Below are 19,334 nucleotides of genomic sequence, written 5' to 3' on the forward strand. Positions count from 1 at the left end.
CCCATAGTCAAGGAAAGAAACATGATTCTGATGCACAACTGCATCACGACACAACCTCCACATCTGCCAATGTTCCCTAATTCATTATTCTAATTATGAGTCAACAAAATCCCGAGAAATCTCATTATTATCACCAAATGTGGAAAAAAAAAGCTGTATGAGTGACCTCATCTTTTTCCTCTTCCAACTGTGAGAAGTGGAAATGGATGTGGTGGAAAAACAGGTAAATATCAGGGCTGTCTATCTCATAGAAAACTGAAGGTGTCAGGACTTCAGGGATACATGCCAAATTGAGATAATTCAAACCCCAAAGAGATATCAGATGTCCTCTCCCATTTAGGTAGTTCGAATGCTGAAACACAGAACAGTCGCCCCAACCAGACTACACACACACCTCTATCCCAGCTCTTCCTTTCCCTCCTTCTCAGGTTAGGAAAAATGCAGAGACACCACAAATCAGTTTTACTTACAGTGGGGGGATCACAATGCTTCAGAAACATATATTAAATGTTTAATATGTAGAGGTATTCTGGTTAATTACTGAATTTATCCTGGTTAATCTACTAAACTTAACATAGTAAAGAAAGACTTCTTTAGGAATCCCTCAAAGAAAGCAAATCATTTCCATGGGGGAAAACCTAGCCTCACCCAGCTTTCCCCACAGCAATATCAAATGCTAGGTGGGCAATGTTTATGGTTTTCATGGGAAAACACATGAACAAGAAGTTGGTGCCTACCTAACATGTTGTTCAAACATAAAGGTAAATCGGCAGACATTCTTAAACATGAACAATTCAGGGAAGACAGTACCATGAGTCTTGAAAAAATGCTTTGACCATGAAATCCAGTCAATTAAGAACCAAATTCGAGTAAAAACTTCAGAAATGGAGTCACTGTGATGAAAGGTCTAGTGGTAAGCCCCACACCCAGTAAGGTCTAGAGGTAAGCACTACGTCTAGCAAGGACAGCATGAATATTAAACTAAAGATTAGGGTTACGGACAAATTGTGACTATCACAAACCTGGACAGTGTAAAAATAATACCACCATCCCAGGCAGGAGAGGGAAAGCAAGGGTTAGGGGAGGCAATGAACGTACAGATGTACTCATTTTCAACCCTAAATCAAATTCTGTCCAAAAGCCCACCAATTCTTTTTGTTTGACTCTAGTTTCTTTTGTCTGTTGAACTGAAGTAAAATTAACTTTGGAAATCTTTCTAAAACAAACAAATACAGATTCTGGAGTATTATCTCATTTTATGAGTCTATTTGACTTTCCTTCTCTTTTTTCTTTATATATACTAGGATATTCGAAATGATGTTCACCACTGATGCTATGATGGTTATTTCTGAGTGATGAGATTTGAGGTGACTTAATATTTTTACCTTCCCCTCTACAATTTGAATCTTTTGTGAAAATATGTGATTATCCATTGTTTACAAAACAACAGAGATTTTCTTTAAAACTATGCCATGATGTTAATTAACACTGTTGATTCTGGGGTGGTAGGAATATAGATTTAGTTATTTTCTTCTTTGTACTATTTCGTTTGGGTGAGGAATTGATGGGAGATGAAAACCAGACCTTTAGCATAGGCTACTGTGTAGATTTAAGACAGCTTCACTATCTCTGCCACTCCTCCCTTCAAGGGGCAGGGGCTAATTCCACTCCCCTTGATTCAGGCTGACCCTGGGACCAATCTCAACCAAGAGAATGCAGTGGAAGTGCCACTGTGAATCCTCCTACAGTAGCCTTAAGAGAAGTGCAGATCTGCCTTCACCTATTTGAATACTCCTCTTAGACGCCAGCTTCCATGTGAAAAGTCTGACCACCCAGATAGCATGTTGCAGCCCCAGCCATACTTCCTGTTGAATGTGACTGCACAATACTACACATGGAGCAGAAAAACCCTCTACCCTATTCCTACCTAAATTTCTGATCCAAAGAATTCTAGGCATATAAAATGGTTGCTGCTTTAAAACATCAAGTTTTGGGGTGGTTTTATTATGCAGGAGAGCTGGGTCTTTTTTAGAACTTGACTTTGAAGGTAAGGAGTGAGCTAAAGTAGTAGATAAGTGATAAAGATCTTTTTTGCTATCGAGATAGGGCATACCACAGTATAAAAGATTTACCTGTATGAATGCATTTGTTTCTATAACTCTTTTTACACTCCAAGAATTCTGTTCTGTGAAAGACCTCCCTTGGTCTGTTGTTTCTTAGACAGCCGGGATCATGCCTGCTACTGGTCTTGACTACCGTGATTAATGTCTACTGGGTTCCTTTAGAATGCTGGCTCCTCCTCTTTTACCAAACAGTTTTTATTGTTTCTTATTGCAAAAGTGATGCTATAATTAAAAATATGGAGCTAAGATAAAAGAAAATGACCAAAAATTTCACCCACCAGAGATGTCCTCCAGTAAAATTTTGATATATGATTCCCATCTTTTTTCTCTTTATATGTTCTTTGATTTACAAACATGACCCATATGTAATTTTGGTAAACTGTATTTTCATTGAAAATTATCTTGTGAACATTTTCACTATCCTTAAATATCTTTCTCCAACACCATTTTCAATAGTGCATAGTTTTTAGTTTATGTACTATGGCAAAAATAAAGAGAATAGAAAATGTTAGTATTGTTGTGCCTAGCATGAACAGGACATTGATAAATAGTTATTGGCTAGATGAATGAATGCTAGAATGAACATTTTTTTGGCTATCTGAAGCTCCGTGCAACCTTTTAACTGTCACCTTTGGGCAAATTCTGGAAATGGGTCAAAAGTTGGGCATGTCTCTCAGGTAATATAGTAATGATAGGTATTGCCAAATTGTTCTCCAGAAATGTTTTAGCAGATTACCCTATACCACACTAGTGGCCTTTAAAGTGGGCTATTGTTGACTATTTTAGATCCTACTAACTTTTCTCTCAAGAATTACTTTAATAAAAAGGTCTATTGATCCACAGAGACATTATTTTAAGCTCTGGCAGGGTGAGTGCCAGGTTACTATCCACCTCATCCTCAACTGCAAGCTTGAGAGCTCAGCTCATCCCCAACCCAGAAAGTAGGACGGAGTGCATTCCACAATTAACACACACACTCTTTATACAGCATGTTCTGATTCTAATATTTCAATATAGTAATGATTAATATCACAAAATATTCGGTAATATTAGCTTATTTTAATATAGATGCAAACAAATCCATTTGATTTCAGAAAGCCAAATACAAGCCTCATGGTAACTGTGCCTCTCTCTGAGTATCTGGATCTATCCATATACCTATATGTACAAAACACTCAAACACAATGAGAGTGTCCAGCTCAAATAGCTGTTGCAGACATGCTAGTATCAGACAGACAGAAAATGAGAGTGAGGTTCTCCGGGTTCATTTGTGCACCTGGCCCATGACTGGCTTTCATGGACAAAATGTAGAGACTGGGGTATGTCCTGAAGTTTATGGCTGAGCCTCTCCGGTCAGGAAGATTGTGACCTGAACCTGGCTGTAACAGTTATTGAGCAATATGACCTTGGACTGGTTATTTAACCTCAGAGCCTCAGTTCTCCCACCTCTAAGATGGGGATGACAGAAATACCATCCTAATGAGGATTACTAGAAGGCCTAAATGACGTTAACGGGACTGGCGATGAATAAAAATGTCTGGCAGAGAGCCTGGTACATAGGAGATGTCAAGTAAGTATGAGCTATTATTCCTTTTATTTTTGATGACATCATCTAGGGTAAAAAATCAAGGCAAAGAGTGCTAATGAATTACTTATATTATGTAGGTTAGTAAAAAAAACCCAGAGATACCATTCACTTTACACATAATCTAATAGTCAATAAAAACTGTACTATGTGTGGTGCATCTGGGTGGCTTAGTCGGTTAACCGTCTGACTCTTGATTTGAGCTCAGGTCATGATCTCAGGGTCGGTCCTGGGATTGAGCCCTGCATCAGGCTTCAAGCTGAGTGAGGAGTCTGCTTGAGATTCTTTTTTTCCTGTCTTTCTGCCCCACCCCCATTCTCTCTCCCCTTCTCTTAAAAAAACACAAAACACAAAAAACTGAACTATATCTTACCTACATTATAATTTTAGTTGCTTGTAAGTATCTGTTTTGGAGGTCATAAATATCATGTAGTAGATACTTTAATATAATATGTATGCACATATTAAGTCTTTGAGATCTGACACTTTTCTGGAAATTAGGATCTGGTTTAGCAGGTAAGTAGATTAAAACTGCAAAAACAATTAAAAATAGGCAATTGTACTAATTATTTTAAGATTTTTTTTTTTACAATTTATTTATTTATTTATGATAGACAGAGAGAGAGAGAGAGGCAGAGACACAGGAAAAGAGAGAAGCAGGCTCCATGCCAGGAGCCCGACGTGGGACTCGATCCCGGGACTCCAGGATCGCGCCGTGGGCCAAAGGCAGGCGCCAAACTGCTGAGCCACCCAGAGATCCCCTTAAGATTTTTTTTTTAATCTTAAGAAACAATACTAGAAACTATGCTGTTACAGAGTAAATTTATGTTTTCCCTTTTTGTGTATATTGGGATTCAATTATTTATTTAAAATTGGGAAACTGCCTACTGCATGGTATTTGGACACCAAGTGGAAAAGAAATTCACTTAAAATGAAATTTTTATATAGCTAAAGGAATTTAAACAAAGTATCCAGCTCAGTTCATGCCAAGCAAAACAGTTATACAGATCAATGAGTGAGTACCTCCTGTGCATTTATAAATGAGAAAAGCTTCAAAGATTTTTTTTCAATTACCAGAATATAAAAAAGAAACCTCCTTTTTGGTCTCATATCACACGTAGGGGGAAAAGAAGCTTGCTGATGGCAATGTAGAGGGAAAATCTCATTAAGAACAAAATAAAATAAGTCCTCACCTCTAAAGTGAGGAGGCTGGATGAAATGGCCTCCAAGATTTGTCCATATCTGAAAGTCTTTTATTCCATTCAGTCTTGTCCAGGCTTAAAGAGTATATTTTAAAAAGCAACTGACATTAACACTAGCTTTTCCGTAAATTACTCAGATTGCCTACAATAGGCTATAGAAAAGAAAGACAGAGGGGTTGGGTAGAAAAGGGCAGCGATAAAACTCAAATGTTTCTTTTATTTTTCCTTGCTTTGTCTGATTACTCAACATGCTTTAAGCATTGTTATAACAAAGTAAAATCACTGAAAAATAATCTTTTGCTGGAAATTCTTGAAAAAAATTTTTGTTCTCTTTTAAATCTTATTTATAAAGGTTTCCAGATGCTTATCCTCACAGATTAAACCCAGCATGATGTAGACACTTACAATAATATTCACTGCTATGAAGCCAAGAAAAAAACTACTTTGAGATCGAACTGCCTATCACCTAAAGAATCAGGGTCCAGGGAACTTTTCTGTTGCTATTAAAGGCGTGATTCTCTGAAGCCATTTGGAAACAGCCTAGGTTCTCAGCAGCAACACATCTACCCTGCACTATGTCAAAGCACATCAAATGGTTGGCATTCCAAACCTCAAACAGGTTATTTCTCATTATGTGAATACATAATGAAAGGATGTGGGCAAAGAAGAGAATGTAAATTGGAAGCTGACTTCTGAATTTATTAGCCAGCAGTCCTGAGCTAAAACAGTCATCCTAATTTCAAGAGACAGTTCCAAAGTGGTTCTCAAGAGAAAGGACGGGTATTTTTCAAATATTTGTTCAATGTGAATGGATCAGGCTTGCCAAAAATGACTTTTTATGCTGGCATGTGATCTCTTGGAGGGAAGTCAGCCTGAGTCACTGGATACATCAAAGGTAGAGTCCAGTGAATGGAATTAGAGCAGGCTGCATGAGCAAGCTAGGTACCTGCATTCATCTGCCCACTGCTGGGATTGTAGCCCTCCTTTTAATTACATTAAAGCAGCTGGTACCATTGGTGACTGAAGTCTTCAGATTACCTTGATTGCTCGGTCATTATCTCTAATCAGCTGCTTCTTCTCATCTTCAAACTTCTGTATAACATCCTGGAGCCGCCTTTCTGCAGCAAGCTGCTGCCGGCTGTTCTCCTCTTTCAGAGAGGAAATGGTTGTCTGAAGTTCTGCTATGATCTAAAATGAAAACAGCATGCTATAACTTCAAATTCTTCAGTGAGAGGCATCTATTTTATATGTATTTATGCTTAGCAAAAAAGCGGATTTGGCAAAAGTCTAATCCACAAACTAAATATTTTCAATTAACATATCGCACACTATAACGCATGAAATTCCACGTAATAAAAGACTATAATAAAACTGTGAATGGTGAACAACTGCTGAACCAAACATATTTGGAAGACACTTCCACTATAACATTCCACAATATTTACTCATCAGAAGAAAGAACATCTGTGATCTCAAAAATATGAAACGCGTCAGATTTTATTTCACTGAGAAACAGACATATTAGAATGAAGAAAGCTATTTTGCCTTTCCTAATATTTGGAACTGTAATGACCAAAGAAAATAATGAACAGTGCTCATTCTTTATAGTTACCTAATTCTACACAACGGTTTTTGGGTACTCACTAAGGTTTGTGCACTGTGCTAAGTGTCTTAAGTTCTTACTGTCATTTACAAACATTATTATCACCCATCTTTTATAAATGGAGAAACAGAGGCAGAGAAAGAGGTCCCATATATCCCGTTGTCACAGATGATATCGAACCAAAAAGACAGGCAGGACCTGAACAATGCAGTCAGATCAATCGCCATACTGATTGGATGGATCCTCCAACTAGCCTTTGTTTTTCCCAAATGAGGCTTTGATGTAGAAGAGAACCTTATTGTAACATAGTTCCAAATGGGTTGCCTACTTCCCAACTGATAGATATCCATGAAAGTTTATTTAGAGACCCCTGTAGTATCCTCCAAGTAGAACTGGTTCTCTCCATGAATAGGTATCCTCTAAGAGTTCCCAAGTAATCATGAGCTGAGAACATGTTCTTCCTTGGGGTTGTATACATCCATTACCTTCCTAATTAAAAATCTTTTAAAAAGCAGGAAATACGTTTCTTCTTCCAATAAAAAAAGAAACCAACATCCTTAGTCCTGGTTAGAATAGAATTCCGTTGGTTGTACGGGAGCAGGGCTCATTGGTGAGACACTTGGACAAGTTAGTTATCTTCCTTGAAGCTCAATTTTTCCACCTAATATTGGGTGGCAAAACTAGAGTGCGGTATTGTTAAGACAATAAATAGAAACTGTCTGCAGTTTCACAGATGCCAAGTCTTATAGGAATATTAATTGGTACTATGGACATAAATGATAGCATATTTACAATAAAATATGGCGTAGATCTGCTTTTAGAAGTGAGCAAACTCACTGTAACAAAGGTTCACATTTAGGATTTGTAAATCATCACATGTTAAGACCATTGTGAAATAAATGGCAAGATACATAATAGCAGTATGTTAATATTTTTAAAAACGAACTTGAATCTTTTGCCATGAGTGGAGGAATCTATTTACTAAGAATAAAGATGTTTTTCATCTGTTTTCTGAATTTTGATTAAATGTTGTTCCCATTCTGGCATCAATTCAATTAATTTTCATAGCACTTCTATGAAACAGGGAAGGTTAAATTCTTATAGTGAATGTCAAAAACCGAGGCACAGAATAATCAACTCACTCGCAGTCACAGAGCAAGAGGAGCCAGAGATAAGAAAGAGCCAAATTTCCTTGGCCCAACATGAAACTTAAGATTGATATTTTTTAAGAGCATCGAGCCAAATAGTGAAAATAACTTACTATTTCAGTGACTATTGGAGCGTTTCAAGTTAAGTAAACTACAACTTTATAGAAATGGTAAGCTTACTTCTGTCATGTGTTCATTGTGTTTGTGTATGTGCGTGTATGTACATGGGTGTGTGCGTGTGTGTTTAGTGCAATAAATTGATATATCCACTACCCAAATCATGTCATATGTTTTTAAGGTAAAAAGTAATTTTGTTTCTTTAAAAAACAGTAAGATTAGATATTTGTGGGTTCTTCAAGTGACCACAAGGGTATGAAACAGGGATCCCTCGTCTTCAGAAGCTTAATGACAAGAGGACATCAAAAAGAAATAAATGCAGGTTTTGGAAGGATCTATGAGCATGTTCTGAGGAGAATATGTGGCTTTTGTGTGGAAAATGAAACCTTACATTCTTGGGGGAGATAATGAGATTCTTTGGGGGAAGTAATGAGATTATCTTTAGCAAGTTATTCTAAAAACTTATGAAGATGATCTACGGGAGAGAAATACTTCAGGTGAAACATGGTAGTAGCTGAGTAGATAAAGTGGTTGATAGACTGATAGACTAGTTGGATAGAGAGAGGTGGATAAAATGTGGATAATTTTTAAAACCTGAAATGAGATTGAAGATTATGAAATAATCCTAACTAGATTAACATGTTTTAGGTAAAGAACAAAACTCACTTGGTTGTAGACATAGAGTAAAAGACTATAGACTATATTCACCTTAGCACAGTGCCCATAACTAGCCCTTAATATTTAACTAATGGAACTATAATGAGAGCAAATAAAAATAATAATTACCTGACAAATCATATTGAGATAATCTAGCCTTTTTACAGAATGATATGAAAAGTTTCTGAGAGAAATCAGAACTCATCTACACAATCATAAACCCCACCAGTTTTGATTGAATCTTAATTAAAAACCATAAAACAAAATGTCACCACTCAACTGAATGTTTACCCTGCATTCGCTTCAGAGAAAGATGTGGATTCGAACATTTCCATGTGATATTAAAAATATTTTGGGAAGCAAAAGGAGAGCTATTTCAGGCTGATGCTGTAAGCAACCTAACTCATGAAAGCTATAATGGTTAATTATTGCTAAGCAGTTAACACTTGGCAAAAAATGTTAGTGGTCTTATTAAGTCTTAAAATCAGATTCTGAATAGAGAGTTTAGGATTTCATATTTAACTCACTTTGATGTTTTACAGGTTATAGTACAGTTTGAGTTTTTTTTAAGATTTAATTTATTCATTCATGAGACACACACACACACACACACACACACACACACACAGAGGAAGAGACACAGGCAGAGGGAGAAGCAGGCTCCAAGCAGGGAGCCCGACATGGGACTCGATCCCAGGACTCCAGTATACGTTCTGAGCTAAAGGCAGGCACTAAACCGCTGAACCAGCCACACAGGGATCCCTAGTTTGAGATTTTTATAAAACTTTAAAATACAAAAGGGCATACTTGGGAAGATTTGGTGGACACTGAAGATCCTTATAAAATAAGTGAAAGAGTGGCTCCTGAGCACATTTTGCATTCTGGGTTGCCACCCTGGAGAATGATATGAAGGTTGCGGGCATGCCGGACACACGCGATACACCCAGGCATAATCTGCATTAGGTATGTGGGAGTAAGTGGGGGCACTGGGTAGGTGGGGTGGGGGGGCGGGCAGCCAGGCTCTTGGCCGGGGGCAAGCTCTACCTGTATTCCATCTCTTGTCTTGTCCACAACTACCTGTATTCTTGCCACATGACAATATCTTTCTCTGAAAAATGGCCACCAGGTGAGTCAGCTGAATGGGAACAACTGAGCTAACATTGAAAAGGCAAGGTGACCATGTCATATTAAGACAAAAAGAACAAATATATGATTCTGATGGAAATTATATTTGGGAGTGTGCCCAGAGATGATGCACACATTGCCATCAGGATGAACGTTGAGAGACCCAGAAGGGGCACAATTCTAGATATGCCATAGGTTTAGTTTTAATGGTCCATTAGGTCTTAAAAGCTTGATAAAATCTTAAAAGATTAAGTAACTTCCTTTAAGGGAGGAAAATATTTAAAATATTTTCCAAATTCAAGCTGATGATCTAGATACCAATGCATTCATTATGAGTGCATTCATCACATTACTTAAAACAAAATTTTTTAAGAGAAAAAAGAGAGGGATTTCTTTCTTTCTTTTTTTTTTTAAAGATTTTATTTATTCACGACAGAAACAGAGACAGAGTCAGAGACACAGGCAGAGGGAGAAGCAGGCTCCATGCAGGGAGGCCAATGCGGGACTGGAACCCCGGGTCTCCAGGATCACACCCCAGGCTGAAGGCGGCGCTAAACCGCTGGGCCACCAGGGCTGCCCCTCTTTTTTTTTTTTTTTTTTAAACCTGAGAGACAGTTAAGCAACTTTGCTTCTGACATTGTCCTCAGCTTAGATACGAGTTAGCGATTCCAGCAAACTATCACTGGAAAACAGAAAAAGTCAGTCTATGGTTCTGTTTGTAATGCTCATTTTCAAATTATCTGTTTCTTTAAACTGACTGGACTGAAGATCAATGTTCCCAAATGTCAGGACACAGATACAAACATAAGCATCTATTTATGTACATGCAAATATTTACATGTATTTAGAGGTGGGGAAACCAAATATTATCAACGTAAGCTTGTCATCCCACCCTTTATGAGGATGGACCATCTTTTATTATGTTATTATACTATTTCAAAGATATTTTTTTCTCTTCTGGTGTTGCACTGTCCTTTGATGTATGAAATGATGGCTATGGGACATGATCGTTGTCACTAATTGGCTTTTCCTCCTCCTCCTCCTGCTTCTTTCACATCTTTACTTGGGAAAATATTTAGCAATCCCTGCCTCTCAAATTTGGGGAGGGGGGGGGATTTGATCAGTTGTTGAACACCCAAAAATAAATTAAAAATAATTTCTTGCTCCTTCCATATCTTTTTTTATTCTTTGATCCCTCCTTTCTTGTCTCTATTCCCATTTTAATCCTGCTGCCATGCGAGCTAACAGTTATTAAGCGCTTTGCTGAGTACTAAGCACTCTGTACTAAGCACTTTTTTTGCATTACATTACTTAATACTTAAAACTAGCTTCTGAGGTAAGTACTATTCCTTTATTTTACAAATGAGGAAACTGAATTCCAGAGAGTGCAGGTAACTCGCTCAAGGTCATATAAGTAGTAGGGCTGGTATTCAAATTCTGCTGGACTCCAAAGCTTAGGCTTTCTTCCGCATTAACTTACATTTAATTTGCTTTAATATGAACTAATCAGGCTGCTTCATACATTCCTTTAGATAAACTTAACTACTCCTGTTTACACTCTCATTATTTAAGCATTTTTACTAGCTATCTTCTATCTCACTTTCGGTCTGCCTCCCCCATTTAACATAACGCAAAATAGGCAGGACATAAGGGTATGCCAGTTGGGGATTCTTCACGCCTTAGTTTAAACTGGAACTACTGGAGCAATAATATTTCTTCTGATTATAAGAATCTTCTCCAGTGATTAAAAAAGAATATTTCCCCATGTTCCTTCTTCAAAGGAGGTCTGGAATAATGGCAATCAAGACCTAATCATCATCTTTGAAATAAGTACATGTAAGTCTTCACTCAGACAAAGACATTTGGCTTTCCAAGTGGGATGTACATTACATGGCATATGCACATTTTAAAAATAATTGTATAACCAAAGACATTATATGAGAGTTATCACCAGAGTTCTGCTATATGAAAAACGAGAGAGACTGAGCCAGGCCAGTGGTGTCAGACTGTGAGCTTCTGTTCTCCAATCTGATCCGGGGGCGGGGGGTCCCGGTATAGTCACTTGCTAACCCATGTGACCTCAGCTCTCTGAGTCTCAAGTGTGAGCTCAGTTCCCTAAGCCTCAGTTTCCTCAATGGGAAAATGGAGCCAAGAACAGTTCCTAACTGAGTTATCATGAATGAACACTGAGTCAAAATGGTCCGTGCCCCATAAAATTCCTGATTTTATTACTGTTACGTTGTTGTGTTACTGTTATGACCACTGTGTGGTAACTTATAAAATAGTACATAAATTTCAGTTCATGGCCACATATCGCCGTGTATATGCAAAAATACTGTGAAGTGCTGATTTTAAAAATCATTATATGTGATGCCCACAAAAATGAATGGCTTAACCTCTCCATCTATACAATGAAAATTTGTATTTTTTTATTCTAGAATTACTCCTAAAACGAAGGGATGCTTGGGATTCCCTGAATGATACTTTAGGATATTATTATAACAACTTACACAGAAAAAGTATTTTAAGCATCACATGTCAAGTTGAGACAAGCATTCAATTATTGGCCTTCTACTAAAACTATGATAGCAACAACATGAAGCAAGATATGAATGCAGGGACTTATGATTCTTCTTTTCCCCAAAAGAAGTCAACAGTTCAGTGGCTAATTTAACCCAGGACATTTATCATTTTGAATTTTACTTTTAAGCAGTCCTTAGGTACAACTAAATGGAATATTGCAAAAAAGCACAGATGGTATCAAACTGCTTACATCACAAATGTAGGTGTGTATTTCCCGCCCTTGTGAAATATGTTGCAGCCTGGGCTTGTTCAAGCGCACTGGCTGGTTTTACAACATCTGAGTATGTGTGTGTGGGGATGTGTGTATGTTAGTTCAAATGGTTCAATATGCCTAATTAAAAAAATCTTTTCATAAGACCAAAGTATTAAAAGTATATATTATTTACCCACGTACCCACTGCAAATAGGATAGTAACCCTTAAAGACACTGAAGAGAATGAGGTTTAACTTGAAAGTACAAATGCTTTTTATGTATAGGTTTCTTTTTGGTTTGTTTTGGTTTTGCTTTTTTTTTTTTCCTTTCAACATTCTTACCTGTGAAGATTTGGCAAGCTTCTGAGTGTATTCCTTCTCAATCTGCTTCAGCCTGCTGTTGGCCTGAAAAACACACGTACATGAACACACACACACACAGTGACCTGTGAGCTTGGTATCTCTTCCACATGCCTATCACCAGGCAGCTGGGATGGCTGCCAGCTGCACCGCCCTTCTGGGGCAGCCAGAAAACCACAGGGCTTGTCTTTGATCTAACGCCAACTATTCATCACTTAAAAAGCAAAAGCAAAAAAAAAAAAAAAATCTCTCCTGCCAATTATGAGACAAACACAGACTTCTGTGGAGAGAAAGAGAAATCGAGAAGAAGAGACAGAAATAGACCTAGCAAGAGTGTGAGGGTTCAGAAGGTAAAGTAGGGAATGGCAGAGGAATCAAAGGAGAAGAGAAAGGAAACAAGGGGCAGGGGGGTGGGGGCAGGAGAAACAGGAAAAGGTAAACTTAAACCTCTTCCCCATTGTTGAAAGATGAAAGAACTAGGTGCTCCTGGACAGAGGCAGATAGATTCTGAGACTCACCTAGTGAAGACATGAGCCCCCAGTCTGCCTAACACACAAGAACTATTTTTTTTAAAGTGACAAATGTGTCTACATCAAACCATTTTCATGTCCTGGAAGGAGGGTGGCCTTCCCAGAATCATCCGCATTACTTAGAACTCGACTATCTCTTCTGCCACTCAAGTTCCCATCCTCCGCACATGACCTGCTTTACTGCTCTCCGGAAGCTTCTGGAAGACTCACTGCATCCTGAGTGCTCGGAAATGGCTCTGCGACACGCCTGGACTGGGCCTTTCTTCTCACTGATTGTGCAAGCGCCAAGTAAGCCCTCCGATCTGAGCTGTGCCCTCTGCTTCTAGAAGAGCTTTGGTCATTACTCTCAAAGTCTCCTCTCTCTGTTCCCAGCGCTCACTCATTCTCTCTCTCTCTCTCTCTCTCTCTCTCGTATGTCCATCTGTCTGTCTCTGCAGCTATGGCCATTGGGCTGCTCAGGTATACCATCTTTTTTTCTCATTATTTCGATTTTCCATTTCTTTGTCTTTTTGATCTTTCACAGTGAGTTCTCAACTTTTAATTTAAACTTTCTATTGGATTAAAAAAATACTGCCCTTCTATTCGTAATTTTGTTGTTGTCATTCTCTGAGTAGCATCATGGATCCCCTTTTTAAGGTGAGGAAATGGAAGCACAGAGAGGTTAAGTAACTCACTCAGCACCACACAGCTAGGAAGCAATGGAGCCACTTTTTTTTTTAATATTTATTTATATGAGAGACACAAGACAGAGAGAGGCAGAGACATACGCAGAGGGAGAAGCAGGCTTCCCGCAGGGAGCCTGATGCAGGACCTCATCCCAGATTCCAGGATCCCACCCTGAGCCAAAGGCAAACACTCAACCACTGAGCCACCCAGGCATCCCTCAATAGAGCCACTTCAATCCCACACAGTGGAGCATGGAGGCTCCACCAGTAGAGCACATTGCAAACCTCTCTCTGCTGAGGTTATTAGATCCATCTGCACTTAAGATGTACCTATATGTCCACACACACACACATACAAACATTGCTCTCTAGAGTGTCTGTGTTGTTTCTGAGTTCCTTGCAAATATTTGCTTTGCCAACCAGTTTTGTCTCTGTTTTTCCCTTTAGCAACTTTCCTCAACTGTCTGGTGATCTTTTGTATTTAAAGGCCTCTAAAACAGGCAGGCTTGGGATGCGTGGACATCCTGTTGCAGGGTGTCTTAGAAGGACCTGGACTTTCCCGTGACTGGACATTTGTCTCAGGCCATTTTGCCCAGAGCTGCATCCTCCAGCACACTTCCTGGCAGCAGAGATCTGGCCATCAGTGTTTACAGAAGGGAGTCTACGTGTTCAGATTGACTCTTGCACAATCCCAATTTCATTTTGCCCCCAGCCACACCTGAGTCCCCTCCCTCATTCCATCTCCCCAGAGAGAGAACCAGGGGTGGGGGCAGAGGCAGACATGGAAACCCTAATCCCAGTGGGATGGAATGTGAGGTGAGGCCTGTGGGGGGTAATTAGGTTATGGGGTGGTATCCCCTCATGGGTGGGATTAGCGCCCTTCTAAAAAGCCTTCTTACAGAGCCTCTACAGAACTTGCCTGCTCCTGCCCTGTGAGGATACAATGGGAAGATGGAGTCTCCAACTCAGAAGAAGGCTTGCACTAGAATTCGATATGCTGGCACCCCAAGCTCAGACTTCCAGCCTCCAGAACTATCAGGGATCAATTTCTGCCTTCGATAAACCTCTCAGGTGATGGCGTTTTGTTATAGAACCTGAGCTAAGACAGTAGCTATGTGTTTTATGGACTTCAGTTCAAAAGCAATTCCTGAGAGTCTATTCCATAAATCTCTCTGCATCTATGGCCCCACTGAATACACTGGGGTAGTTTTGTTTTTTCAGACTAGAGAGGGCATGTGACTATTACTATTGTTTCTCTTAAGCCATCAGACTCTACTCTACCTCTATAATAAAGCACTCTCCATCAGAGAATTAAGGCCACTCTAGACTTCTTGAGGTTTGTCCTGGTTCACATTCCACCAATATTTTCTAAATCACAAAATGCTTGAGAAAGTATTTTTTGCCTATTTAATAAACACCTACAGAGCTCTCACCATGTGCTAGGCACTGCTCTAAGTGCTTTTAAAATATTTACTCACTAGAAAATGTAAAAATTACAGTGCCATAAAAATTAAATTATCTTCCCTAAAAACATTGGAGGCAGAGATGCTAGTTTGTGCAGGACAGCCTGGGTCAGAATCCCACAAACTCATGTAACTACCTTTGCAAACCATCTAATTCATTCATCCATTCCAGGCCACTGGGACTAGAGCAGTGAATAAAACAGACAAATATCCCTCCCGACCTTTATGGCAATTCTATCCTAGTGAGTAAATGAAATAACTTACAGAAGTGACAATATTATAGATGGTGTAAGTGCTATGGAGAGACTGAAACAGGGAAGAGATGAGAAGTAATGGAAGGTGGGGGTAGTTTACAGTTTTAAGAATGTGGGAGTTAGGGAAAGCCTCATGGAAAGATATGATATGTGAGTCCAGACCTGTAGGAGATGAAGGAGCCATGGTGGCCTCTAGGGAAATAGCACTTTGGGCAGAGAGGGGGCCAGTTATAAAAGCCCCGAGGCAGAGGCATGCCTGGCATGTTCAAGGCACAGTGAGGGGGCCAATGTGGTTGGGTCAGTGAGCAAAGTCTTCCTTGGATAAGGGCTGAGAGAGAATGAGAAGACAGATCCTTCATGGTGTTGTAGGCAACTATACGGAATGTGGCTTTTAGAATGGGTGAAATGGAGAGTCACTGAAGAAGTTTCAGTACAGGAGTGACATGATTTAACTTAAGTAGTCATAGGATTACTCTAGCTCCTGTTTGGGGCAAGAATCCAGCAGAGAAGCCAGTTGGGAGGCTGTCAAAAATAATGCAGGATATAAAAGAGGATGTGGTGAGAAGTGGTCAGATTCTTTGAAAGATTTGAAAGTAGAGCCAACTGGATATGCTGTATGATAAAAAGAGATAAACCAAAGATGACTTCAAGAATTTTCTCCCAAGCAACTAGAAGAGCGGGGTTGTCATTACCTTACATCAGAAAAACTATGGGTGGAACAGGTTTTGGGGGGGGAAGATGAAGAGATCGGTTTCAGACACATTAGGCGTGGAGATGCCTATCAGACATCTGTGTTGAGGCGAATATTTGGATATTCAAGTCTGGAGTTCAGGGGAGAGATGTAGGTTCAAAGTATAAATTCAGACATCACCAGTATATAAGTGGTACAGAGAATGAGGCTCCTGGATGAGCTCTCAAGGCACTGAGTGTACATTAAATACTGAGCTCTGAGCCTGCAAATGTCAGGAGGCTGGAGATGAGGAGAGAAGCAAACAGAAGTAATGGCCAGAGAGATAAGAAATCAAGATAATATGCAATCCTGAAGCCAAGTGAAGAAAGTGTTTCAAGGGCTATTCCACCTGTGTCAGATGCTACACAGAGAGAGGTCACATGCAATGAGGGCTGAAAAATAAGTACATGGCTTAGCCTGTGGGGGATGTTGATGATTTGAACACAAGCAGTTGCAGTGTCATACAGAAGCTCAAGAGAAGGGGAGGTGGTGGAGCAGATACAGACAAGTTGTTCAGAGTTCGGTCACAAGGGGAAGGAGAGGAATGGGCTGGAAGCTGCAGGGGGAAGTGGGTAAAGAAAGGTCTGACTTGTTTTGTTTGGCTTTTTGTACCATGAGAGAACTAACAGCATGCGTGCAGGCTGATGGGAAAGAGTTGGCAGGAGAGAGGAAAAACTCGGTGCTGCCAGAGATTTGGAGAAGACGTGTTCTTGAGTAAAGGAGAGGGAATAGGATCTAGAGCACAGGGGAGAAGAGGGCCTCAGCTAGGAGTGTGGGGAAGTCACAGTAGCAGTGGGAGCAAGCTGTGCTCGCTCTCACCTTCCCCAGGAAGCAGGGGGAAAGATTCATAGCAAAGCATGAGGATGGCAGAAGAGACTGGTGGAAGATTCGAGGTGGGAGGGAAGGGTATGGATGGTCAGCTAGGAAAGCAGGAAAGGGAAAGGACCAAGGAATGCAGTATGGGCCTCCAGGAAGCATTGGGACCCACTTCAAATTACTAATGTCAGATTTAAAGTGAGGCCAGCTCAGTCGGTCGAATGGCTAACTCTTGATTTTGGCTCAGGTCATGATCTCAGGGTCCTGAGATTGAGTCCCACATAGGGCTCCAGGCTTGGGGGGAAGTCTGCTTGAGATTCTCTCTGTCCCCTCTGCCCCTCCCCACCATGTTCTCTCTAAAATAAATAAACAAATAAATAAATAAAAATAAAGTGAGGCCAGCTGGTATATATGCGTACCTTTGGAACTTGCCAATAGCTAAATAGAACAGAATCAATATTGTGGAGAATAATAACAGTGACTAAAAAAATAAAATTAATTTATCAACCTTCGAGGTTTTTATTATGTATTTGAATCTAAGTCATAACTACCTGAATTTCTGAACTTCTCAAATAAACCTAAAAAGCTTTGATTTAGGGGCACTTGGCTTAGTTGGTTAAGTCTCCAGCTCTTCATTTTGGTTCAGGTCAGGATTTCAGGGTCATGAGATTGAGCCCCAAGTCGGGCTCTGTGCTCTGTGTGTGGCCTGCTTCAGTCTCTCTTTCCCTCTGCCTCTCTCCTTCCCTCCTCCACTCACATGCTCTCTTCTTCTCTCCCTCTCTCCCTCTCTCTCTCTCTCTCTCTCAAAAAGAGGAAAAAAAAAAAAAGGCTCCGGTCTAGTACAGTTCAAAATTTACAGCTAATTTATCATGCAAACTGTCTCTAAAACATGTCTTGAATAATTTTATTCTCAGGATGGTACTGACTGTACATTTCCATACATTAAATCAAGTTACGGTTATTTTAATCTGAGTCTTATTTTTATAGCTATCATTACTATATAGAAGCAATTTACAAACATCTGCTGCATAGGCAGAATAAATGTAGAATAACATATGAGAGCAAAATCATAATTTTGAAGTGAAAAAGTTGTTTTGTTTTGTCGTGGCTGTTGTTTTAATCTCTGGCTCTTCCTAACTGCTCCCATTATGGCTGGTCATGCCCTCCACCCTCCACCAAGCACTTAGTTCCCCCCTTGCTTTTCTAGGGCCTCTTTTTCAGATCATTCTTCCTTGTTAAAAAGCTGCCAATGTGTTGATTCACTTTCTCTATGTAATTCCCATCAAAATTTTGGGTTCAAACTCTAGTGGAAAGTAATAAATTTTTAGAAAGGCGTCAATGGTGCTTAGTCATCCTAATACACCACTTTCTTCTTGCAGGGTACTTTGCATTATGTCTTCATTCAAAAAAGTCTTTCATTTCTTTATTTTCCATTTCTTATAATTGGTGAAAGTTCAGGCATTTCTATTTCCAGGCAGGTAAATTTAGAGGAAAATTAGGAGACTCCTCTAGAATACTTATATTTAAGGCAAGCTCAGATCTTATAAAGATAAATTTCCTTAAAGTATAACAGCATTAGTTTCTGAATTAAATATTTGTTTTTAGTATTTAAAAAAAAAAAGGATGCTTCCCAGAGTCTTGAAACATAGCCTTAAGCTCAGATTATTATGCAGTACTTCCTACTCAAAAGCTTTGTAGGCATCCATTTGAAGCTTCTTTAAACACTCTGAGTACAGTTATGGCCAGTTGGTGCCAGATGCTAATATATAACTGTGCACTCCCTTAAAAACAAAAAATATTCAGAGAATTCATAGAATATATTTATTTGAACATAATTTAAAATACTTAGAGAACTTTCAAACTTGAAATTGTCTATATTTTACCTCAAAATAAAGGTATAAATTTGTGAAGCATAAGAAAAATTCATGATTTCTACCTGGGCCATGATGAAGTAACTGGGACCATACTTAATCTGCTATTGTCAACAGCTAGAAAACTGGGCAAAATACAGGGGACTATTTTAGGAATATTGAAAAAGAAGAGGTACAGGACTGTGATCCTGTGAAGAAAGGGGAAACAAGTGAGGTTAACCCTTCTAAATCACCCCTGCTCTCTTCCTGGAGGGACATCTCCATCTGAACATAGGCAAGAGAATCAAAGGGCAGCAGAATGGGACTGTGA

General features: G+C 39.4%; 1 protein-coding gene across 4 annotated transcripts in view; it reads right to left on the reverse strand.

Moving 5' to 3' along the window:
* CEP112 (centrosomal protein 112) overlaps positions 1-19,334 on the reverse strand; it is a 399,815-nt gene that overhangs the window by 79,977 nt on the left and 300,504 nt on the right. For 3 of the 4 annotated variants that reach the window (XR_005364290.1, XM_038546802.1, XM_038546800.1), the window contains exons 22-23: positions 12,678-12,740; positions 5,949-6,098 (exon numbers count right to left, since the gene is read on the reverse strand). Coding sequence is in view for 3 of the 4 variants with exons in the window: in XM_038546802.1 (XP_038402730.1) it covers positions 5,949-6,098; positions 12,678-12,740 (213 nt within the window). In the remaining variant the exon portion in view is untranslated. The remainder of the gene's footprint in view (positions 1-5,948; positions 6,099-12,677; positions 12,741-19,334) is intronic. The other variant, XM_038546803.1, reaches the window with a different exon arrangement.

The sequence above is a fragment of the Canis lupus genome, chromosome 9 (genome assembly GCF_011100685.1).
Source record: "Canis lupus familiaris isolate Mischka breed German Shepherd chromosome 9, alternate assembly UU_Cfam_GSD_1.0, whole genome shotgun sequence".
NCBI lineage: Eukaryota > Metazoa > Chordata > Mammalia > Carnivora > Canidae > Canis > Canis lupus.